Raw genomic sequence first — 24,518 nt, 5'->3', positions numbered from 1 at the left:
GAGACGTCATGTGGACCAAATTCTGGATGTTCAGGTGGAAAACACCCCTATACCTCGCCCAGACTCACCTGACATGGAAACAGACACTCCTGATTCATCAGCATCAGCACCAGCCTCATCCACAGCTGAGAGCTCTACCTGTGCTGATAGCTCACCTGATGCAACTGTACCTGTACAGTCTCATTCCCCAAAGCAAAAGAGTCTGGAGAGACGTTACCCAGAGAGGCAGAGGAGGCCTCCCCAGAGACTTGACTTGGAAAAGGGCTGTTGACAAAATAAAATGTTATGTTGGAATTTGAATTTTGTTACTTTTAAGAAAACAAAAAGGTTACTGTAAAGACAGGCTCTGTATGTTAATTATAGAAATTTTGCATTAATATACTATTAAACTAAAGGGGGAGGAAGTGTAATGTATACAACATTGAAGGGACTACTTTGTTCTGCGGATGTACATCCTTAGTTGCGAGCGTATATAACAGACGCGTATCGATTTGTACAGTCAGTGCCGAAGTTCCAGTTAACCAGTAAAGATCACTTGAAGTTACTCTCAGTCTCTGCTGCTATATTATTTTATGTAGTTGTGTATAGTGGTACAAACACAACACAGTTAATGAGCACAAATGAGACAATACGGAAACAAATTAATAGAAGCAGCACCAACTTATCAGGGAGTGGAAGCAAACAACAATGTAGTATGATATTTACAGAGGCGTCATTGGCTAAATGTGATCAAAACCACAATAAACTACTGAGTAAGCAAAATAGCTTTCCTTGGGGCACAGGACTTTAAAGCGTATTCTGCAATTGTTGCGAAGAATTAGATTTCTAATGAATCAAATTCAACTAATGCAGTTTTAATTATATCACTGTGTTAGGTGCTTTTGAAAGTAAAAACTTCAGAGGGCTAATAAGGCACGGGAGGGCGAACAAGGCAAGGGAATACACAATAAATGGTAGGATACTGAGAAGTGTAAAGGAACAGAGGGACCTTGGAGTGCTTGTCCACAGATCCCTGAAGGTAGCAGGACAGGTGGATAAGAAGGCATAAGGGATACTTTCCTTTATTAGCCAAAGCATAGAATATAAGAGCAGAGAGGTTATGCTAGAGCTATTATAAAACACTAGAGGCGCCACAGCTAGAGTACTGCGTACAGTTCTGGTCACCGCATTACAAGAAAGATGTAGATACACTAGAGAGAGTATAGAAGTGATTTACGAGGATGTTGCCAGGGCTGGAGAATTTTAGCTATGAGGAAAGATTGGATAGGCTGGGGTTGTTTTCTTTGGAACAGAGGGAGCTGAGGGGAGATTTAATTAAGGTGTATAAAATTTATGAGGGGCCTAGATAGAGTGGATCGGAAGCACCTATTTCCCTTAGCAGAGAGGTCAATAACCAGGGGACACAGATTTAAAGTAATTGGTAGAAGGATTAGAGGGGAGTTGAGAACTTTTTTCACCCAGAGTGTGGTGGGGGTCTGGAACTCACTGCTTGAAAGGGTGGTAGAGGCAGAAACACTTACCGTATTTAAAAAGTACTTGGATATGCACTTGAAGTGCTGTAACCTGCAAGGCTATGGACCAACAGCTGGAAAGTGGGATTAGGCTGGATAGCTCTTTTTCGACTGGCACAGACACGATGAGCTGGATGGCCTCCTGTGCTGTAAATTTCTATGATTCTATATAGGAAATGTTTTAATCTTGTTTGACAAAAATGCTCTAGATCTTTAAGTATAAGGCAAATGTTTTGCTAAATCTTCAATAATACTAAAGTTCATTTTAAACTTTTCAAGACAGGGTGTAACTTATTTGCAAGTTGTGCAAAACAAAAAAATTGTGTTTAATATGGAATAGATTATGACTGGTGACAAGATTTAGCATATTTGATCAGCTACAGTCCAAATATGGACTAATTAGGAAAGATTTATTTCAATGTGGCAATTACTAAGTGTATCAATAGATCAACAAATATAGTGGCTCCCCACAGTTTTTGGAATATTTGGAAAACATTTTTGCAAATTACTACATTTTTATATGATGCTTCTGGGAAGGCAAATCAGAATAATGCATAGAATTTACTGCATCCCAGATCATCAGCACAAATTGACTGATACCTTGTAAGTGGAGCTGAAAGTCACCAAGGATAGGAGCAAATCTTCTGGCCACCGAACGGTTGAAACTTAATGACTGGATTCACAGGCTATCAGTAGGTTCTTTAAAGTGCATAGGCACGGGTATAAACAAAGCCTTTCAATGGCCTAGACATATGGAATTCTGGCACTTTCATCATAAATGTATCAGAATCGCCCCTGTCCCTCCACATTGCCATTGCTTTAGGTTTAAAGCTCTTTCTTTTCACTTCAATTGCAGGATAATTATGGATGAGGGAAGCCATTTAGTCCATCTCAATTCATCCGTCCAGAAGCACCGTAAAGTCACCATATTGCAGTATCTATGGGTTTATGCCTCTACTACTCTACCTGGGAGTGTATCCCATGTGTTGACCACTCTTTGTGTGAAGACGAATTTCCTAATATCAGACCTGAATTTGTCTCTTGCTAATCTTTGGAAATAATTTTCAGCTAAATTAGTTGCATTCTATTATAAAATTGATGCTGTCTAGTGAAATGCAAATTTGTTCCTGACATCCCTTGCTCCTCCTGTAAATATTGTTTGGCTACCACATGCTAATGAATAGCTTATTCAAAGGGGAGAGAAGATAGAATTCCCCGTGACACCGTCTTTTGTAAGCGTTTCCCCCACTTTCATTGTTCATAGAACTTCCACTACTTTCTTATTTTTGCTAGCACTTTTTTTGTCAATACATTAGGGAAGGACTCATCTTCACCACTGAAGTAAATCTCCTTGTACATTAATTTGTGTTAATAGCAGCCTTATACTTTGCAAACCTTTATGGAGATTTAGAGTTTCCATTTTCCCCCCGTATCGCTGCTTTTGCTAAGTCTTTGACTTTTTGTTTTGGAAAACACTTTGTTTACAACCTGAAGGCAAATGTGACACCATTGTCTAAGAACGGGTGTAAGGACAATCCGAGTAACTACAGGCCGGTCAGTTTAACATCGGTGGTGGGTAAAGTTTTAGAAACAATAATCAAGGAAAAAATTAATGGGCACTTGGAGAGGTTTAAGCTAATTAAGGAGAGCCAACACGGATTTGTAAAAGGCAAATCGGGTTTGACTAATCTAATTGAATTTTTTGATGAAGTAACAGGGAGGATTGATGAAGGGAATGCAATGGATGTTGTCTACATGGATTTTAGGAAGGCATTTGACAAAGTACCACATAGAAGGCAGGTTAACAAAATTGAGGCTCATGGAATAGGTGGGTCAGCGGCAGCTTGGATAAGGAATTGGCTTAAGGACAGAAAACAGCGAGTTGTGATAAATGGCTGTTTTTCAGACTGGGGGATGGTAGACAGTGGTGTTCCCCAAGGGTCAGTGCTGGGGCCACTGCTTTTTTTGATATATATAAATGACCTGGATATTGTAATACAGAGTATAATTTCTAAATTTGCCGATGGCACCAAACTTGGTGTGGGTGATACCAATCGACTGCAATAGGACATAGAAAGGCTAGCAGAATGGGCAGACAAGTGGCAGATGGAATTTAATACAGAGAAGTGTGAGGTGATGCATTTTGGCAGAAGGAACAGGGAGAGGCAATATACACGTAATGGCACAGTTTTAAAGAGTGTGCAGGGACAGAGGGACCTGGGAGTTAATGTGCGTAGGTCCCTGAAGGTGGCGGGACATATTGAGAGAGTGGTTAGCAAAGCATATGGGATCTTGGGCTTCGTAAATAGAGATATTGAGTACAAAAGTAGAGAAGTTATGTTGAACCTTTATAAAGCGCTGGTTAGGCCACAACTGGAGTATTGCATCCAGTTCTGGTCACCACACTTTAGGAAGGATGTGAAGGCCCTTGAGAGGGTGCAGAGGAGATTTACCAGAATGGTCCTGGGGATGGGGGATCTTAGCTACAAGGACAGGTTGGAGAAGCTGTATTTGTTTTCATTAGAGCAAAAGAGGTTGAGGGGTGATTTGAAAGAAGTGTACAAGATTATAACGGGTTTGGATAGGCTAGATGGGGAAAGGCTGTTCCCACTAGTTGATGGCACAATGACTAGGGGACACAGATTTAAAGTTTTGGGCAAGAGATACGGGGGGGACATAAGGAAAAACTTTTTTACGCAGCGAGTGGGGAGGACCTGGAACTCGCTGCCGACGGAAGTGGTGGAAGCGGAGACACTCCGTGTTTTCAAGGGGAGACTGGATAGGCACTTGAGGGAAATAAACTTGCAGGGTTACGGGGATAGAGCGGGGGAATGGGACTGACTGGATTGCTCGACAGAGAGCCGGCACGGACTCAATGGGTCGAATAGACTACTTCTGTGCCATTATGACTCTAAGTTTGTCACTCCATCTGTTGTTCCGTTGACCAGTTTACATGTCTGGCCACTTCATTTTCTGCATTGGTCAGTGTCCATGCAGATTGCAACATCTGTATACCTTGACGTGGATCTTTTTTCAGAGACCATTACCCAAGTGTTTGTTGCCTTTTGATGTGCAGTTTTCAGACGGCCCAGACTCTTGCAAATTAAGCAGTAGAGGTTGTGCAACAGGAACAGATATTTTGTTGTAAAACTGAGACTGAATACACCACAAAATTGATGCCTCAGGTGCCGTCATCATCACAACTGAAGAACTCCTATGACCCATGAATTCATTGCAGCATTCCCTTGCGAAACAGAAAATTAACTGACCTAAATGCATGCTGGGAGAAAACTAGAAACAAATTTAAGAAAAATGCATCTCGTAGAATTTACATTGAATGACCTCAGGGGGATGAAATGCAACAGGATTGTCTCACATCCCGATAGAAAATGAACATAATGGCTATCTACTGTGTTGCGTTAGAGACAAGAAGCTTTGTAGAAGAAAAGCCAAGTTTGATCATTTGCTATATTACAATTATCTGTTGCTCTGTGATTTCATTGGATTAAGCGGCTGCTATAAGTTTCTATTTGTAGGATTAGCGCACAACCAGAAGTGTATAATGACTGTATGAGAGCAGTGGCGTACACTGAGGAGATTTGATTCATTTGACATGAATACATATGAACAGGAGTAGGCCACTGAGCCCCTTGAACCTGTTCTGGCATTCACAGCAGTTATCATGGGTGACTTTAATCTACATATAGATTGGGCTAATCAAATTAGTAACAATACTGTGGAGGAGGAATTCCTGGAGTGTATACGGGATTGTTTCCTGGACCAATATGTCGAGGAACCAACTAGAGATCAGGCCATCTTAGACTGTGTATTATGTAATGAGAAAGGAGTAATTAGCAATCTTGTTGTGCGAGGCCCCTTGGGTCAGAGCGATCATAATATGATAGAATTCTTCATTAAGATGGAGTGTGAAATAGTTGACTCCGAGACTAGGGTCCTGAATTTAAATAAAGGAGACTACGATGGCATGAGGTGCGAGTTGGGTAGGATTGATTGGGGAATGTCACTCAAAGGGTTGATGGTGGATGGGCAATGGCAAATATTGAAAGATCGCATGGATGAACTACAGAATTTGTTCATCCCAGTTTGGCATAAAAATAAAACAAAAAAGGTGACTCAACCGTGGCTAACAAGGGAAATTAGGGATAGCATAAGATCCAAAGAGAGGACATATAAATTGGCCAGAAAAAGCAGTAAACCTGAGGATTGGGAGCAGTTTAGGATCCAACGAAGGAGGACAAAGGGATTAATTAAGAGGGGGGAAATAGAGTATGAGAGTAAGCTTTCAGGGAACATAAAAACTGACTGTAAAAGCTTTTATAGATATGTGAAGAGAAAAAGATTGGTGAAGTCAAGCGTAGGTCCCTTGCAGTCAGAATCAGGGGCATTTTATAATGGGGAACAAAGAAATGGCAGACCAATTAAATACATACTTTGGTTCTGTCTTCACAAAGGAGGACACAAATAACCTCCCAAAGATGTCGGGGAACATAGGGCCTAATGAAAGGGAGGAACTGATAGAAATCAGTATTTGTAGGGAAATGGTGTTAGGGAAATTGATGGGATTGAGGGCCGATAAATCCCCAGGGCCTGATAATCTACATCCTAAGGTACTTAAGGAAGTGGCCCTAGAAATAGTAGATGCATTGCTGGTCGTCTTCCAAAATTCTATAGACTCTGGTACAGTTCCCATGGATTGGCGGGTAGCTAATGTTACCCCACTGTTCAAAAATGGGGTGGTAGAGAGAAAACGGGGAATTACAGACTGGTAAGCCTGACATCGGTAGTGGGGGAAATGCTAGAGTCCATTATAAAGGATGTAATAGCAGAGGACTTGGAAAACAGTGATCGGATCGGATAAAGTCAACATGGCTTTACAAAAGGTAAATCGTGCGTGACTAATCTACTGGAATTTTTTGAGGATGTAACTGGTAAAATAGATAAGGGAGAACCAGTGGATGTGGTGTATTTGGATTTTCAAAAGGCTTTCGATAAGGTCCCGCATAAGAGATTAGCATGTAAAATTAAGGCACATGGGATTGGGGGCAAGTTATTGACTTGGATAGAGAACTGGTTGGCAGACAGAAAGCAAAGAGTTGGAATAAATGGCTCTTTTTCCGAGTGGCAGGCAGTGACTAGTGGGGTACCGCAGGGATCGGTCCTTGGACCCCAGCTATTCACAATATATATTAATGATCTGGACGAGGGAACTAGATGTAATATCTCCAAGTTTACAGACAACACAAAGATGGGTGGGCGTGTGTGCTGTGAGGAGGATGCCGAGAAACTCCAGTATGATTTGGACAGGTTGGGTGATTGGGCAGAGGCATGGCAGATGCAATATAACGTGGATAAATGCGAGGTTATCCACTTTGGTGTCAAAAACAGGAAGGCAGATTATTATCTAAATGGCAATGGATTGGGAGAAGGGGAAGTGCAATGAGACCTGGGCGTCCTTGTGCACCAGTCGCTGAAAGTAAGCATGCAGGTGCAGCAGGCGGTTAAGAAGGCAAATGGAATGTTGGCCTTCGTAGCGAGAGGGTTTGAGTACAGGAACAAGGATGTCTTGCTACAGTTGTACAGGGTCTTGGTGAGACCACATCTTGAGTATTGTGTGCAGTTTTGGTCGCCTTATCTGTGGAAGGATGTTCTTGCCATGGAAGGAGTGCAGCGAAGATTCACCAGGCTGATACCTGGGATGGCAGGAATGACGTATGAGGAGAGATTGTGTCAATTGGGCTTATACTCACTGGAGTTTAGAAGATTGAGAGGGGATCTCATCGAAACCTATAAAATTCTGTCAGGCCTGGACAGACTAGATGCTGGAAGGATGTTCCCGATGGTCGGGGAGTCCAGAACCAGGGGTCATAGTCTAAGGATAAGGGGTAGGCCAGTTAGGACTGAAATGAGGAGGAATTTCTTCACCCAGAGAGTGGTGAACCTGTGGAATTCTCTGCCACAGAGGACGGTGGAGGCCAGTTCATTAAATATATTTAAGAAAGAGTTGGATATATTTCTTAAGGCTAAAGGGATCAAGGGATATGGGGAGAAGGCAGGAACAGGGTACTGAATTTGGATGATCAGCCATGATCTCATTGAATGGCGGAGCAGGCTCGAGGGCCCGAATGGCCTACTCCTGCTCCTGTCTTCTATGTTTAATGAGATCCTGTCTGATCTGTACCTCAACGCCATTTACCTGTGACCCGGGATCTCTGCACTCCTCCAGTTCTCATAAGACATAATCTGGCCTCTTGCGCATCCCCGATTTCTATTGCTCCACCATTGGCGTCTGTGCCTACAGCTGCCTAGATCCGAGGTTTGGGAATTCCATCTCCAAAAATCTCTGCCTCTCTACCTCTCTCTCCCTCTGTCCTCCTTTAAGATGCTCCTTAAAACCTACTGCTTTGACAAAACTTGTAGTCACCTGTCCTAATATCTCTTAAGTGGCTCGGTGTCAAATTTTGTTTGATAATGCTCCTGTGAAGTACCATGGGACATTTTACTATGTTAAAGGTGCTATATAAATGTACAGGAAACTTTGGTTTATCCGGAGGTTGTATGTCCGGAAACCTCGATCTACCGGCAGAAATCAGGAGCCGTTTTGTTAGTTTTTTTTTCTTCTCGTGGCTTTGTTTTCAACAGTCGGGCTCTGGAAAGTCTCTCTGAAGCTGTTGCTAAGCTACAGAGACGCTTCTAAGGTACCCGACTGTTTACAAGCTGTTGCTAAGCAACAATGTTTGTTGTCAGATACGGAGATGAAAACCTCCGTATGCTTCAACATTAACTTTGTATGTCCGGCAGTTTTGATAGATCGGCAACAGCTCGGTCCCGTCGGTGCCGGATATAACAAAGTTTCCTGTAAGTTGTTGTTACTGATATCAAAGTCTGTGCAATTTCATAGGAAGGCCATTTTTTTTTACATGAGAGCAAATGGAAGTTCCCAATATATTCCTATCACTAAGAGCTTAATCTAGTATCAAGACCATAAGGCTTGAGATTTAAAATAAAAAATAACCTGCAAATATATGAAACTGAAATTAGGGGAAATCATATTTCTCCTACTTGTGTAGAAAATGCACCAAAATGCTTTGGTAATTAATCATTTTATAGCTGAAAGTTGTTCATACTTGACCTGTTTCTCAATGGAAGAGGGAGGAATAATTTATGGCAATGGCTTCATGTTTTAATCCATACCTTGGGCCAAACTGTGTGAACCTGAAGCAGTTGCAGAAAGGCATCACTTCGATTGCATGGCCTCCAGGTTTCAAAATGAGTACCTCGAGGGTTTATCCCGAGAATAAAGGGAATATACCGTAGATTTTAAATTAAAATTTTCAGCAGAACCATTTGATTTAAAAACTGCTGCAGTTGATTGTTAAAGATGACAGCTGAGCAGATTACTTGAATGAGGTGTCTGACACTGAAAGCAGTCATTATTTGTATCCTGCTGCTTTAAACTGTAGGACCTGAAATTGGATTCCACTTTGGAGTTCGAATAGAAAGTTTAATGTTTGATTAATATGACTGTGTCACATGGAATACACAAATTGCACTTGACAGGTGACCGAGAAGAATTGTAAGTTTAAAAGATTTTACTTGTGGTTCTTTATTTCTGGTCTCCTCATTGAACCTTACCTTAGAACATTCAGTTTGCAACCTACAATTGATATTCGTGCAGGTCACCTCTTTAAATTATTCACTTGAGCCTCTTGTGCATGTGTCTGCTGTTTTAAATTACATAATCCAAGCATCTCTCATATACAGTATTTCTATATTCCTAACGGCAGTACAGCTCCTAAATACTAACCCTAAAACAAATTTCCTTATTTATCTGCTTGTTCTTGCAGATTTAAGCTCACGCTGTTTTAGCATTGAACTCCCACTCAAGTCATTCTGCCTCTTACCTTCTGTTTGCACAAACACAGTCCATCAATATTTCACACATGCACTTCAAAGTGAAAAATAAATTGTTCTGGAAAGAAAGAAAAAAATAGCATTTATATAGCGCCTTTCACTACCTCAGGACGTCCCAAGCGCTTTACAGCCAATGAAGTACTTTTGAAGTGTAGTCACTTGTGATATAGGGAAACAGCAGCCAAATCCTGCACAGCAAGGTCCCATAAACAACACGGACACAAATAACCTCCCAGAAATGCCGGGGTACATAGGGTCTAATGAAAGGGTGGAACTGAAAGAAATCAGTATTTGTAGGGAAATGGTGTTAGGAAAGTTGATGGGACTGAAGGCTGATAAATCCCCAGGGCCTGATAATCTACATCACAGGGTACTTAAGGAAGTGGCCCTAGAAATAGTAGATGCATTGCTGGTCATCTTCCAGAACTCGATAGACTCTGGAACAGTACCCATGGATTGGAGAGTAGCTAATGTTACCCCACTATTCAAAAAAGGTGGCAGAGAAAAAGCGGGGAATTATAGACTGGTAAGCCTGACATCGGTAGTGGGGAAAATGCTAGAGTCCATTATAAAAGATGTAATAGAGCACTTGGAAAGCAGTGACATGATCGGACAAAGTCAACATGGATTTACAAAAGGTAAATCATGCTTGACTAATCTACTGGAATTTTTTGAGGATGTAACTGGTAAAATAGATAAGGGAGAACCAGTGGATGTGGTGTATTTGGACTTTCAGAAGGCTTTCGATAAGGTCCCGCATAAGAGATTAGCGTGCAAAATTAAGGCGCATGGGATTGGGGGCAAGGTATTGACTTGGATAGAGAACTGGTTGGCGGACAGAAAGCAAAGAGTTGGAATAAACGGGTCGTTTTCCAAGTGGCAGGCAGTGACTAGTGGGGTACCGCAGGGATCGGTCCTAGGACCCCAGCTGTTCACAATATATATTAATGATCTGGACGAGGGAATTGGATGTAATATCTCCAAATTTGCAGACGACACAAAGCTGGGTGGGAGGGTATGCTGTGAGGAGGAGGTCGTGAAACCCCAGTACGATTTGGACAGGTTAGGTGATTGGGCAGAAACATGGCAAATGCACTATAATGTGGATAAATGTGAGGTTATCCACTTTGGTGGCAAAAACAGGAAGGCAGATTATTATTTGAATGGCAATAGATTGGGAGAAGGGGAAGTGCAAAGAGACCTGGGTGTTCTTGTGCACCAGTCGCTGAAGGTAAGCATGCAGGTGCAGCAGGCGGTTAAGAAGGCAAATGGAATGTTGGCCTTCGTAGCAAGAGGGTTCGAGTACAGGAACAAGGCTGTCTTGCTACAGTTGTACAGGGCCTTGGTGAGGCCACACCTTGAGTATTGTGTGCAGTTTTGGTCGCCTTATCTGAGGAAGGATGTTCTTGCCATGGAAGGAGTGCAGCGAAGATTCACCAGGCTGATACCTGGGATGGCAGGAATGACGTATGAGGAGAGATTGTGTCGATTGGGCTTATACTCACTGGAGTTTAGAAGATTGAAAGGGGATCTCATCGAAACTTATAAAATTCTGTCAGGCCTGGACAGACTAGATGCTGGAAGGATGTTCCCGATGGTCGGGGAGTCCAGAACCAGGGGTCATAGTCTAAGGATAAGGGGAAGCCATTTAGGACTGAAATGAGGAGGAATTTCTTCACCCAGAGAGTGGTGAACCTGTGGAATTCTCTGCCACAGAGGGTGGTGGAGGCCAGTTCATTAAATATATTCAAGAAAGAGTTGGATATATTTCTTAAGGCTAAAGGGATCAAGGGATATGGGGAGAAGGCAGGGACAGGGTACTGAATTTGGATGATCAGCCATGATCTCATTGAATGGCGGAGCAGGCTCGAAGGGCCGAATGGCCTACTCCTGCTCCTATCTTCTATGTTTCTTTCACCAGATAATCTGTTTGTGATGTTGTTTGAGGATAAATATTGGCCAGGACACCGTGCAGAACTCCCCTGCTCTTCTTGAAATAATGCCATGGGATCTTTTCTCCTTTAGATGGAGGAGTGGTCATTTTTTTGCAGAGGTTGAACAAATGAGGAAGAACCATTTTTATTCGCAATCAAATTCAAATGAACCACCTGAGAGGGCAGACTTCTTATCCAAAGACCACCCCTCTGACACTGAACTGACGTGTTAGCCTAGAATATGAGCTCAAGTCTCTGGAGTGGGGCTTGAACCCAACTAAATCACAGCTAGCTTCATTTCATTCCTCTTCGACCAACGAAACAACAGCAGGTTCCTGACCTATAGTCAGCTTAAAGCTCTTGAAAATGGCATCTATAAAAATATTGGGGTGATAACAGTCCTGTGCATCATGCAGGCAATCAGTCAGGTAAACAGCATTGGCTGTATATCTCAGATATGCACATTTCCCACAGTGTGGCACTGTATAGCAGAGTTGCAAGATAAACACACACGTGGCCAAATGCCAACACATTTACAGGTTGATGTCAGAAATCTTGGAGATTTTGCACCATTTATTTCTAAATAATGGTTATTTTAAGACACAAATTTGAAAATAAAACTACTAGATTTCATTTACCACACTTATAGTCTATAGTGATTCTAGATAAAGTTTAGTTTGCTTATTCAAAGCATTTTGTAAAGAATCTGTAGTGGTAGATATATCTAATGGAGATATTAGCTGCTTCAAAGTGGCATTGATTTAATAAGGGCCATAATTTACTGTAAATGATGAGCCAAGAGAAGGATAAAGTGTTGTAGAAATGCTAGAGATAAGTATTGCACTTTAAATAGCAATTCCTTTGGAGCTTTTGGCAGCAAGAGCTGGAAACCAGGCAATTTATTATAAACAGTCTCAGGTGATTAACCAAACCTGACTAAGGACTTATAAATGGTATGACAAATTGACTGACAACCCTGAACTACAGTAAGGCTTTTACTAGAGGCTTCTAATTTTGCTCAAAATAAGTTATATGTGCTGTATAACGGGAATTATGTCATTGTGATCTTTCCTAAGATAATATGAAGAAGGGGAGGGAGAAGAAACGGCCTATGTATCCTGTAATAGATTAGATAATACATAAACTAAAGTGAAATATAGTAGGTTTTTAAATGATATCCAATATTAATGAAAATTATGTCCTTGCGATTGATAGGTTCTCATTAAATAGGAAATGGTTCATTTGAATTTGATTGCGAATAAAAATGGTTCTTCCTCATTTGTTCAACTTCTGCATAAAAATGACCACTCCTCCATCTAAAGGAGAAAACATCTGGGATTTATTCCCTTTTGGGATTCACATCATTCTGTGTTCATCTGGGTCAAGCGCTCTCGCCCATCCCCATTAACAACGATAACTTACATTTATGTAGCGCCTTTAACATTGCACCGAGCCACGTAAGGCGATATTGGCCCTTATTTTCCGATCGCAGGCCTCCTCCCGCGGGAGGCCTGCGATCTGGAAAAATCTACGCCCTTACCTGAGGGCTCCCGGGACGCACACGCTTCCGCTCCTGGGCCTCTCCAAACTTGTGCAGGGCTTGCATATCCCAGGGGCGCATGCGGTTCGCAGCGTCCCTTGGATCACGTGGGCTATGGGGAGCCAATCACAGAAGGGAATCTCCCTTCATACACTTGACGGGAAGACCTGTCAAATATATGAATGGAGATCACCTCAAAAACATAGTAAATCTTTAAATAAATCACATTTTTAAAATGACTTGAAATTGCAATAAATTAAGTATTTTAAACAAAAATTAAATTTTTTGAAAAAAGTAATTAAAGTTTTTTACGGGGCTAAAAATAAACTTACCTTTTTTTAAAAGTATTTTTAAATGATAAATCAGTGAAAATTATTTTTTTACTTTTTTCAACTCTTTTATCCAGATATAAAAGTAGGCCTTACGCCTGCTTTAACAAGCGTAAGAATTGTAAGGGTTTTCTGCAGGCGGCGGGTCTCCAAAAAGCAGAACTATCTGCACACAGAGGCCCTTCTCCAGGGTAGCCGGAGGATCTGTCAAGACCATTCTTGACAGATTGGAAATGCCAGTTTTCAGCGCATGCGCTGTGCATGCCTGAAACCGGCATTTCTGATGTCCCTACGGGTGGGTACGCAGCGCGAACCCACCCGTAGGAATCGGAATATCTGGGCCATTGTTACAGGTAACAAAAGCTTGGTCAAAAAGGTAGGTTTTAAGGAGCATTTTTGAAGGAGGAGAGAGGTTTAGGGAGGGAATTCCAGAGCTTAGGGCCTCGGCACGGCCACCAATGGTGGAGCGATTAAAATCAGGGATGCGCAAGGGGCCAGAATTGGTGCAGCACAGAGATCTCGGTGGGTTCTGGGCTGGAGGAGGTTACAGAGATGGGAAGGGATGAAGCCATGGACGGCTTTGAAAACAAGAATTAGAATTTTAAAATTAAGGCGCAGCCGAACCAGGAGCCAGTGTAGGTCAGTGAGCATAGGGGTGATGGGTGAATGGGACTTGGTGTGAGTTAGAACATGGGGTGCAGAGTTTTGGATTAGCTTAAGTTTATGGAGGGTGTAAGGTGGGGCAGCCAGGAGAGCATTGGAATAGTCGAGTCTAGAGGTAACAAGGGCACCAATGAGGAACTATTGATGTAAGGGCCTCATTTTGAATCAAACCTCCTTTTATTGTAGGTAGTCGTGCTTTCTCTTTGTGCGCACAGAAAAGAGTTTCAGTCCATTTAAGCTGTGCAGTTATTGTAGTTTCTGTGACAAAATTCTGTAGCCTTGTAATGCTTTTCTTGGTCTTCAACCATAGTTTCATTCTGTATTGCTGACACTGACTTTGCGAAGTTTTCTTTCTTTGTGTATGCAGTATTGGCCCTTCAAGACCCACCATCACTGGCAGATCTCCAGTCAGATATCTGGTTTTTACAATCCATGCAGTTTGTCTTGGGCCCATTACAATAATCTGTGTTGTTTACTGAGGATGCAAGATTCCAGAAGCGCAAGATCTTTTCCAAGCTCAACAAAGGGGCCTGATCATTTTACTTCAGATAAGAATAGCCTCCTTCAGCACCTTATGCAGAGAGACCTCTTGAAGAAGCACACCTTCATTCCTACTCTGAAAGATCAATTGCAACTGGAGTTAGTTCTCCAGAAAAATCTAGAAAAGAAGCACTGGCCAAGCTACACTTTGTATCTGACCTGGATAAATGAGGGCACAGCCAAGCCATTCAATTCAAATAAAAGCACTTTGTGGGTTTTGGTTGAATCCAAGATTGATTCCCTTGACCCTCTATCCTTGCAAACTACTGCCCATCTCCAACCTCACTCTCCTCTACAAAATCCTTGAACGTGTTGTCATCTTTCCCACAACTCCATGTTTGAACCTTTCCAATCAGGTTTCCGTCCGTGCCACAGCACTAAAACAGCTCTTATCAAAGTCACAAATGACATCCTATGTGACTGTGATTGTGGTAAACTATCCCTCCTCATCCTTCTAGATTTCCTGCAGCCTTTGACATGGAACTGCCCTCGCCTGGTTCCATTCTAATCTATCCAGTCGTAGCCAGAGAATCACCTGCAATGGCTTCCCTTCCTGCACTGTTACCTCTGGAAACCCCCAAGGATTTCTCCTTTGCCCCTTCTTATTTCTCATCTACATGCTGCCCCTCAGCGACATCATCCAAAAACACAACGCCAAGCTGCACGTGTATGTTGATGACACTCAGCTCTGCCTCACCACTACTTCTCTCAACCCCTCCACTGTCTCTGATTTGTCACGCTGTTTGTCCGACATCCAGTCCTGGCTGAGCAGAAATTTCCTCCAACTAAATATTGAGAAGACCGAAGCGATTGTCTTCAACCATGGCACCGACTCCATCCCTCTCCCTGGTCACTGTCTGAGGCTGAACCAGACCGTTTGCAACCTTGGCGTCCTATTTGACCCCGAGATGAGCTTCTGACCTCCTATCTTCTCCATCATCAAGACCGCCTACTTCCATCTCCATAACCTCGCCCGACTCCGCCCCACCGCAGCTCACACGCTACTGAAACCTTCATCCATGCCTTTCTTACCTCTAGACTTGACTATTCCAATGCTCTCCTGGCCGACCTCCCATCTTCCACCCTCCGTAAACTTGAACTCATCCAAAACTCTGCTGCCCGTACCCTAACTTGCACCAAGTCCCGTTCATCCATCACCCCTGTGCTTGCTGACCTGCTTTGGCTTCCAGTCTGGAAAAGACTTGATTTTAAAATTCTCATCCTTGCTTTCCAATCCCTCCATGCACTTGCCCCTCCCTATCTCTGTAACCTCCCCGAGCCCTACAATCCTCCGAGATCTTTGCAATCCTCCAACTCTGGCCTCCTGTCATAGTCATAATGGCACAGAAGGAGGCCATTCGGCCCATCGAGTCCGCGCCGGCTCTCTGCAGAGCAATGCAGTCAATCGCATTCCCCCGCTCTATCCCCGCAGCCCTGCAAGATTATTTCACTCAAGTGCCAATCCAGTCTCCCCTTGAAAACATTGAGTGTCTCCGCTTCCGCCACTTCCGTCGGCAGCGAGTTCCAGGTCCTCACAACTCGCTGTGTAAAAAAGTTTTCCCTCACATCCCCCCGTATCTCTTGCCCAAAACCATAAATCTGTGTCCCCTAGTCCTTGTACCATTAACTAATGGGAACAGCCTTTCCCCGTCGAGCCTATCCAAACCTGTCATAATCTTGTAGAAACATAAAAGATAGGAGCAGGAGTAGGCCATTCGGCCCCTCGAGCCTGCTCCGCCATTCAATGCGATCATGGTCAATCATCCAAATTCAGTACCCTGTTCCTGCTTTTTCCCCATATCCCTTGATCCCTTTAGCCTTAAGAAATATATCCAATTCCTCCTTGAATATATTTAATGAATTGGCCTCTATTGCCTTCTGTGGTAGAGAATTTCACAGGTTCACCACTCTCTAGGTGAAGAAATTCCTCCTCATCTCTGTCCTAAATGGCTTACCCCTTATCCTTAGACTGTGACCCCTGGTTCTAGACTCCCTGACCATCGGGAACATCCTTCCTGCATCTAATCTGTCTAGTCCTGTTAGAATTTTATAAGTTTTAATGAGATCCCCTCTCATTCTTCTAAACTCCAGTGAGTACAAGCCCAATCGACCCAATCTCTCCTCATACGTCATTCCTGCCATCCCAGGTATCAGCCTGGTGAATCTTCGCTGCACTCCTTCCATGGCAAGAACATCCTTCCTCAGATAAGGCGACCAAAACTGCACACAATACTCAAGGTGTGGTCTCACCAAGACCCTGTACAAATGCAGCAAGACATCCTTGTTCCTGTACTCAAACCCTCTTGCTACGAAGGCCAGCATACCATTTGCCTTCTTAACCGCCTGCTGTACCTGCATGCTTACCTTCAGCGACTCGTGCACAAGGACGCCCAGGTCTCATTGCACTTCCCCTTCTCCCAACCTATTGTCATTCAGATAATCTGCCTTCTTGTTTTTAACACCAAAGTGGATAACCTCGCATTTATCCACATTATATTGCATCTGCCATGCTTCTGCCCAATCACCCAACCTGTCAAAATCGTCCTGGAGTTTTTCGGCATCCTCCTCACTGCACACACGTCACAGCTTTGTGTCGTCTGCAAACTTGGAGATATTACATCTAGTTCCCTCGTCCAGATCATTAATATATATTGTGAATAGCTGGGGTCCAAGGAGCGATCCCTGCGGTACTCCACTAGTCACTGCCTGCCACTCGGAAAAAGAGCCGTTTATTCCAACTCTTTGCTTTCTGTCTGCCAACCAGTTCTCTATCCAAGTCAATACCTTGCCCCCAATCCCATGTGCCTTAACTTTACACGCTAATCTCTTAAGCGGGACCTTATCAAAAGCCTTTTGAAAGTCCAAATACACCACATCCACTGGTTCTTCCTTATCTATTTTACCAGTTACATCCTCAAAAAATTCCAGTAGATTAGTCAAGCACGATTTACCTTTTGTAAATCCATGTTGACTTTGTCCGATCCTGTCACTGCTTTCCAAGTGCTCTGCTGTTACATCTTTTATAATGGACTCTAGCATTTTCCCCACTACTGATGTCAGGCTTACCGTAATTCCCCGTTTTCTCTCTACCACCTTTTTTGAACAGTGGGGTAACATTAGCCACCCTCCAATCCAGGGATACAGGGTACAGCTCTATCAAATCACCCCTCAACCTCCTTTGCTCTAATGAAAACAAATACAGCTTCTCCAACCTATCCTTGTAGCTAAGATCCCCCATCCCCGGAACCATTCTGGTAAATCTCCTCTGCACCCTCTCAAGTGCCTTCACATCCTTCCTAAAGTGTGGTGACCAGAACTGGGCGCAATACTCCAGTGGTCTAACCAACGCTTTATAAAGGTTCAGCATAACTTCTCTACTTGTGTACTCAATACCTCTATTTATGAAGCCCAAGATCCCATATGCTTTGCTAACAACTCTCTCAATATGTCCTGCCACCTTCAGGGACCTATGCACATTAACTCCCAGGTTCCTCTGTCCCTGCACACCTTTAAAACTGTGCCATTAAGTGTATATTGCCTCTCCCTGTTCCTTCTGCCAAAATGCATCACCTCACACTTCTCTGTATTAAATTCCATCTGCCACTTGTCTGCCCATTCTGCTAGCCTTTCTATGCCCTGTTGCAGTCGATTGGTATCATCCTCACTGTTTGCCACACCCCTAAGTTTGGTGTCATCGGTAAAGTTAGAAATTCTACTCTGTATTCCATTATCCAGGTCATTTTGGCCCCAGCACTGACTCTTTGGGAACACCACTGTCTACCATCCTCCAGTCTGAAAAACAGCCATTTACCACAACTTGCTGTTTTCTGTCCTTAAGCCAATTCCTTATCCAAGCTGCCACTGACCCACTTATTCCATGAGCCTCAATTTTGTTAACCTGCCTTCTATGTGGTACTTTGTCAAACGCCTTCCTAAAATCCATGTAGACAACATCCATTGCATTCCCTTCATCAATCCTCCCTGTTACTTCATCAAAAAATTCAATTAGATTAGTCAAACACGATCTGTCTTTTACAAATGTGTGTTGGCTTCCCTTAATTAGCTTAAACCTCTCCAAGTGCCCGTTAATTTTTTCCTTGATTATTGTTTCTAAAACTTTGCCCACCACTGATGTTAAACTGACTGGCCTATAGTTACTAGGATTGTCCTTGCACCCTTTCTTGAACAATGGTGTCACATTTGCCACGTTCCAATCCCCAGGCACCCCCCTCGCATCTAGGGAAGGTTGGAAAATTATGGGAAGCCCTTCTTTCCTGCCTCTTACAAAAGTACAGGGTGTTCTTTCAATTCCTTCCTCCCCTCCTAACCGCTCCCCCCGCCCCGTTGTCTCTGCACCTGCTTAATATCTGTTACATCTCCAGCTTTTTCCAGTTCTGATGAAGGGTCCCAGACCTGAAACGTTAACTCTGTTTCTCTCTCCACGGATGCTGCCTGGCCTGCTGAGTATTTCCAGCATTTTCTGTTGATACAAAGTACTCATTGAATATTCTAGCCTTGCCCTGTGCCTCTAAGCATATATCACCACCTTTGTCCCTAATAGGCCCCACCCCGCCTCTTACTACCTGCTTACTGTTTACATGCCAGTAGAAAATTTTTGGGTTCCCTTTTATGTTAGCTGCCATTCTACTTATTTTCTCTTCCCTTCCCCTCTGAACTTATTGTATTTGGTCTGGTTCTCCCTTGAAGAATTCACTTGACATGTATCATACACCCTCTTTCTTCGTTTCATCATCTCTATCTCCCTCGTCATCCAAGGAGCCCTTGCTTTAGTTCCCTTACCCTTCCCTCTGGTTGGAATGTACCTAGCCTGTACTTTGAACATCTCCTCCTTAAAGATCACCCATTGTTCCATTACAGTTTTTCCTGTCAGTTTTTGGTTCCATTTTCTCCAGGCCAAATCCTTTCACATCCCATTGAAGTTAGCCCTATTCCAGTTCAGAAGTTCCACTCTAGATTGTTCTTTGCTCCTCTCAATTGCTAATTTAAATCTTATGATACGATGATCACGCGTACCCAAGTGTTCTCCCACAGACACTTGGTCGACCTGGCCCACCTCATTCCCCAGCACCAGATCCAGCAATGCCTCCTTTCTAGTTGGGCCAAGAACATACTGGCCATGGAAATTCTCCTGAACACCTTTCAGAAATTCCTCCCCCTCCTTTCCCTTTACCCTAGCATTATCCCAATCGATATTTGGGAAATTAAAGTGCCCCAATATCACCACTCTATAGCTCTTGCACATCTCTGCGATTTCCCTGCAAATTTGCTCCTCTACCTCCCTCTCACTATTTGGAGGCCTATAGAATACTCCCAATAGCATGGTCATACCCTTTTTGCTCCTCAACTCTAACCAAATGGATTCTGTCCTTGTCCCCTCTAGAACATCCTCCCTTTCCAACACTACAATGTCTTCTTTAATCAGCACTGCCACCCCACCTCCCTTTTTCCTTCCCTATCTTTTCTGAACACCTTGTACCCTTGAATATTAAGTGCCCAGTCCTCACAGTTTTTAAGCCACATTTCCGTTATTGCCACATCATATTGCCACACGGCTAATTGTGCTTGTAGCTCACCAACCTTATTCACCACACTTTGTGCGTTTATGTACATGCATTCTAAACCCATTTTTGAATTTTTCGTAGTCTTTCCTAGTTTGCTCCTATCTAATATGGTACTACTACCGCCTCTAGTACTACTTTCTTCTCGAGTACTATCCAACACCTTATTCCTCTTTTCTACTCCTATATGCTGGTGCTCATCCCCCTGCCAAGCTACTTTCAACCCTCCCCAACAGCACTAGCAAACCTACCCATGAGAATATTGGTCCCGGCTCTGTTGAGGTGTAACCCGTCCGGCTTGTATAGGTCCCACCTTCCCCAGAAATGGCCCCAATGCCTCAGGAATCTAAAGCCCTCCCTCCTGCACCATCTCTCCAGCCACGCATTCACCTGTTCTATCTTCCTATTCCTGTACTCACTAGTACATGGCACCGGGCGTAATCCGGTGATTACTACCTTGAGATCCTGCTTTTTAATCTCTTTCCTAGCTCCCTATAATCTGCCTGCAGGACCTCATCCTTCTTTCTGCCTATGTCGTTGGTACCGATATGGACAACGACCTCTGGCTGTTCACCCTTCCCCCCCCCCCCCCCCCCCCCCCTCAGAGTGTCCTGCAGCCGCTCAGTGACATTCTTGACCCTGGCACCAGGGAGGCAACATACCATCCTGGGGTCACATGTGCGTCCACAGAAACGCCTATCTGTTCCCCTAACCAATGAATCCCCTATCACTATTGCTCTTACACTCTTCTTCCTTCCTGTGCAGCTGAGCCTGCCGTCGCCTTGGCTCTGGCTGCTCTCCCCAGAGGAGCCATCACCCCCACCAGTTTTCAGAACTGTGAACTGGTTAATGAACTCGATGCACTCTGTGGATTCCTGCCCTACCTGCCTGGTCCTCCTTCTCTGTCTGGTGGTCACCCATTCCCTCTCTGCCAGCACATTCTGAAGCTGCGGGGTGAGCACTTCTAGAAACGTGCTTTCCAAGTATTTCTCAACCTCGCAGATGCACTGTAGTGACTCCAGCTGCCGCTCAAGCTCCGAAACCCGGAGCTCGAGTCGCTGCAGTTGGTGACACTTCCTGCACACGTGGTCGTCCAGGCCGCAAGAAGTGTCCAGGATTTCCCACATGGGCAAATCACGGGACTGAGCTGCCCTGCCATGCCTCCATTTACCAGACTATGGAGGTAATTTAGTGGAAATAAACTTAAAACTTAACAAGAAACTCTCAACAGCTACCCACCAATCAGCACTTCCCTCTATTAGATAGGCTATGAACTACTTAGCAGAAATATACTCGAAACAGAACCAAAAGAAAACTTACCACAAATACTCACCCCTCAGCTCCCTGGTGCCAGCGACAGCTTTGAATTCTGACGTCACCCCTTCGTTGTGTCACTTGCCGACTGTCTCCCTCGCAGGTAGTCTGCTCACTCAGACTGTGTGACTCCGATTTTAATCGCTCCACCATTGGCAGCTGTGCCTTCAGCTATCTGGGCCCTAAGCTCTCGAATTCCCCCTCTAACCCTCTCTACCTCTCTCCTCCTTTAAGACGCTCCTTAAAACCTACTTCTCCTAATATCTCCTTATGAAGCCCGGTGTTTGCTAAGACTCCTGTGAAACGCCTTGGGACATTTTACTATGTTAAAGGTACTATATAAATGCAAGTTGTTGTTTGGTGGCTCTATTTGAATTTGAGGACATATTGAAATTTCTTTTGTGCTGGTCAAATTTTGAACATATATCTCAACCTGGCTTGCTCAAATTAAATAGTCCATTTGAAAGCATCGGACAGATATATAGGAAAGAGAGGTGTGGAAGTGAGCCACTCCATAAGTCAGTAACCTTATGCCAGGTCCAGTTCACGTTGAAATTTAGCACAAACACAATTGTATTTTTCTATCACAGAATCACAGAAACCCCACAGTGCAGATAGAGGCCACTTCGGCCCATCGAGCCTGCACCGACACATATCCCACCCGATCCCCGTAACCCCTACACCAACACATATCCCACCCTATCCTGTAACCCCACGTATTTAATCCCCCTAACACTAAGGGTCAATTTATCATAGCCAATCAACCTAACCTGCACATCTTTGGACTGTGGGAGGAAACCGGAGCACCCGGAGGAAACCCACGCAAACACGGGGAGAATGTGCAAACTCCACACAGACAGTCGCCCGAGGCCGGATTCGAACCCGGGTCCCTGGCGCTGTGAGGCAACAGTGCTAACCACTATGCCACCGTGCTGCCCCTTCAGAGGTGGGATAATTAACTAACTACAGTAAACCTACATTATAGCGTTGCTTCTATTCACATATCCATTTATAAAGGTTAAAAACTCTCAGCACCTGATAGCCCTGTTACCTTCCAAACTCGAGGAAAATCGGGTCTGTTCGATGCTAGCAATAAAACAACAAGCAAGGAGGAACCAACAAAACCTATCCAATTATTGTTTGGAAACACTTTAAGTTGCTGCCTTGTTTTCTCGGTAACCTGAGGATACTGCAGTAGTTTTTTTGGGCTTTCGCATAAAAAGTATATTAAAATTTTAATAATTCACAAAAAAATCTTTAAATTAATCCATTTCCTCTTAGAAATACATCGACTAAGTTTGCCCCCAGAGGCCTACCTTCTCATGAGCGTAGGGCATAAGATTGTCTCCTTTCCTGGGTTATGTGTGCACGTGTGTGGAAATTGGCTTCAATTTTATGCGCTGTGCCCAATCCCAGTAGAAACTGGGCTGAGACTGCCAAGACTCATTAACTTACAAACAACAGACAGAAGAGGTTTTTATTCCATTAGTTTGGGCTGGATTACCACAGGTCTTAACACTCTGCACCATTCAAACCTCATGGGGAATTTTTTAAATCACAAGAAGCAAAAAATAATTATGAAATGATGCTTGTTACCTTAGGCCATAAAGAAACAGAAATTACTTCTTGCTGAAAAATAAATTGAACATAAAGGATTGGTTCACTATGTATTTTGGTGGTTCTTGCAGTTCAACTCATAGAACTCAATTTTCCTTTTGTTTTAAGGTCAAGCGGCTTAAGGAGAAAGCAGCAAGAAAGGCTACCAGAAAGAAAGATGTAAGTGTTTTGCTTTTATATGTATTATCAATATACCCATAAGCAGCAGGTATAGAATTCAAACAGCACACTGTAGCAACAGAAAAGAATCTTTGTTACAAGTCCATTAATAAACTGGTACAGATAGTTCAGATCAGCAGATTTGACATCTACTCTTAATTTTCCAGTTATATATTTGATGGTACCGGAACCCAAACTGAAGCGAATTGTCGAAACTGCCTTATTACTAGCATCTAAATGTATGCAATGGGCCTGTTGAGCAATTACTTGGTTAAAAAAAATTTACAGCCTTAAAACTTTTTTTTATTTTGTAAACAGCATCTCCAAGCCAATTCACAGCTTTGACTTTTAGGTATTTCAAACAATGAACTATAGGTTTCCAGTAGTAACTTCAATCAGAAGAGCACATTAGACAAATGCATCTAGTAAACAGTATACCAGTAACATTTTTAAGGTGACAATCACCGCTTAGAAGTAATGTAATAGTATTTTATCTTTTCTGAGTTCTTATTGGCAGATCCTTTACTCATTGAATGCAAATCCTGTGGGTTTTATTTGCTTTTTAATTTTTAGCCAAGGTGGGTTTGAAATCTTGGATATGAGGCTTGGTGCAGGGTCCTGTTGAATTAAATAGTTCTAATATGTATAGATTACTGTTGGTAAGGATTGTAAATGCACCACACAGGAGTTATTGGCAAAGAACAGAATAAGGAATGCTATGGTTATGTAGGTGTGAACAGTATTTGTTTCTTAAAGAAGCTTTATCCACTTCTACTGAGCACGCGATGAGATGCTTGTGTACAGAAACTTTGCAGGGTTGAGGACAGGGTACTAGCAAGTTCCCTTTCCCTCTCCTCCCTATAAAATGCATTGGCATGATCCAACTTTCGGATTAATTGGTGGGGGGGTGTGGGTACGGTACACTGACAATGTATGTGCAAATCAGTGTGATTTGTCACTTGGAGAAGAACTTGGAGATGAGTGCTGTAACAGCACCCATTCAGATAAGTGGATAGATGTATCTGCAACAGGTTGGTTGGTGAGGACGAGGTCAAGTAGGTTACTTCCTCATGTTGGTTCCTTCAGCACATGATGCCAGCCCAGCAGTGCCCTTTAGAACTTGGCCAGCTTGATTAGTGGTGGTACTACCAGACCACTCTTGGTGGTGGATATTGAAGTGTCCCTCCCCCCCCCCCCCCCCCCCACTCCCCAGAGAACATTCCCTCAGAGCTTCCTCCAATTGGTGTGCCCCATGGAGGAGTACTGATTCATAAGTTCAGGAAGGGCGATGGGTGCTAATCAGCAGGAGGTATTCTTGACCTGGTTTGACCTGAAGCCACAAGACTTCATGGGGTCCGGACTCGATGTCGACTGCATATCCAACCTCTGGAGAGCCTATC

At 43.4% G+C, this 24,518-nt stretch overlaps 1 protein-coding gene across 1 annotated transcript in view; it reads left to right on the top strand.

The window, feature by feature from the left end:
* Positions 1-24,023, top strand: part of LOC147118807 (putative ATP-dependent RNA helicase DDX10) — a 40,482-nt gene extending 16,459 nt beyond the window's left edge. Inside the window, exon 3 of the mRNA XM_085984619.1 lies at positions 23,068-24,023. Within this exon, the coding sequence (XP_085840745.1) occupies positions 23,068-23,160 (93 nt within the window). The 3' untranslated portion in view covers positions 23,161-24,023. The remainder of the gene's footprint in view (positions 1-23,067) is intronic.
* The last annotated feature ends 495 nt before the right edge of the window (positions 24,024-24,518 follow it).

Source organism: Somniosus microcephalus, chromosome 4 (assembly GCF_052327205.1).
Source record: "Somniosus microcephalus isolate GS21.2 chromosome 4, FLI_Smic_1.0, whole genome shotgun sequence".
NCBI classification, from domain to species: Eukaryota; Metazoa; Chordata; class Chondrichthyes; order Squaliformes; family Somniosidae; genus Somniosus; species Somniosus microcephalus.
This window is presented reverse-complemented; position numbering and strand designations above follow the sequence as displayed.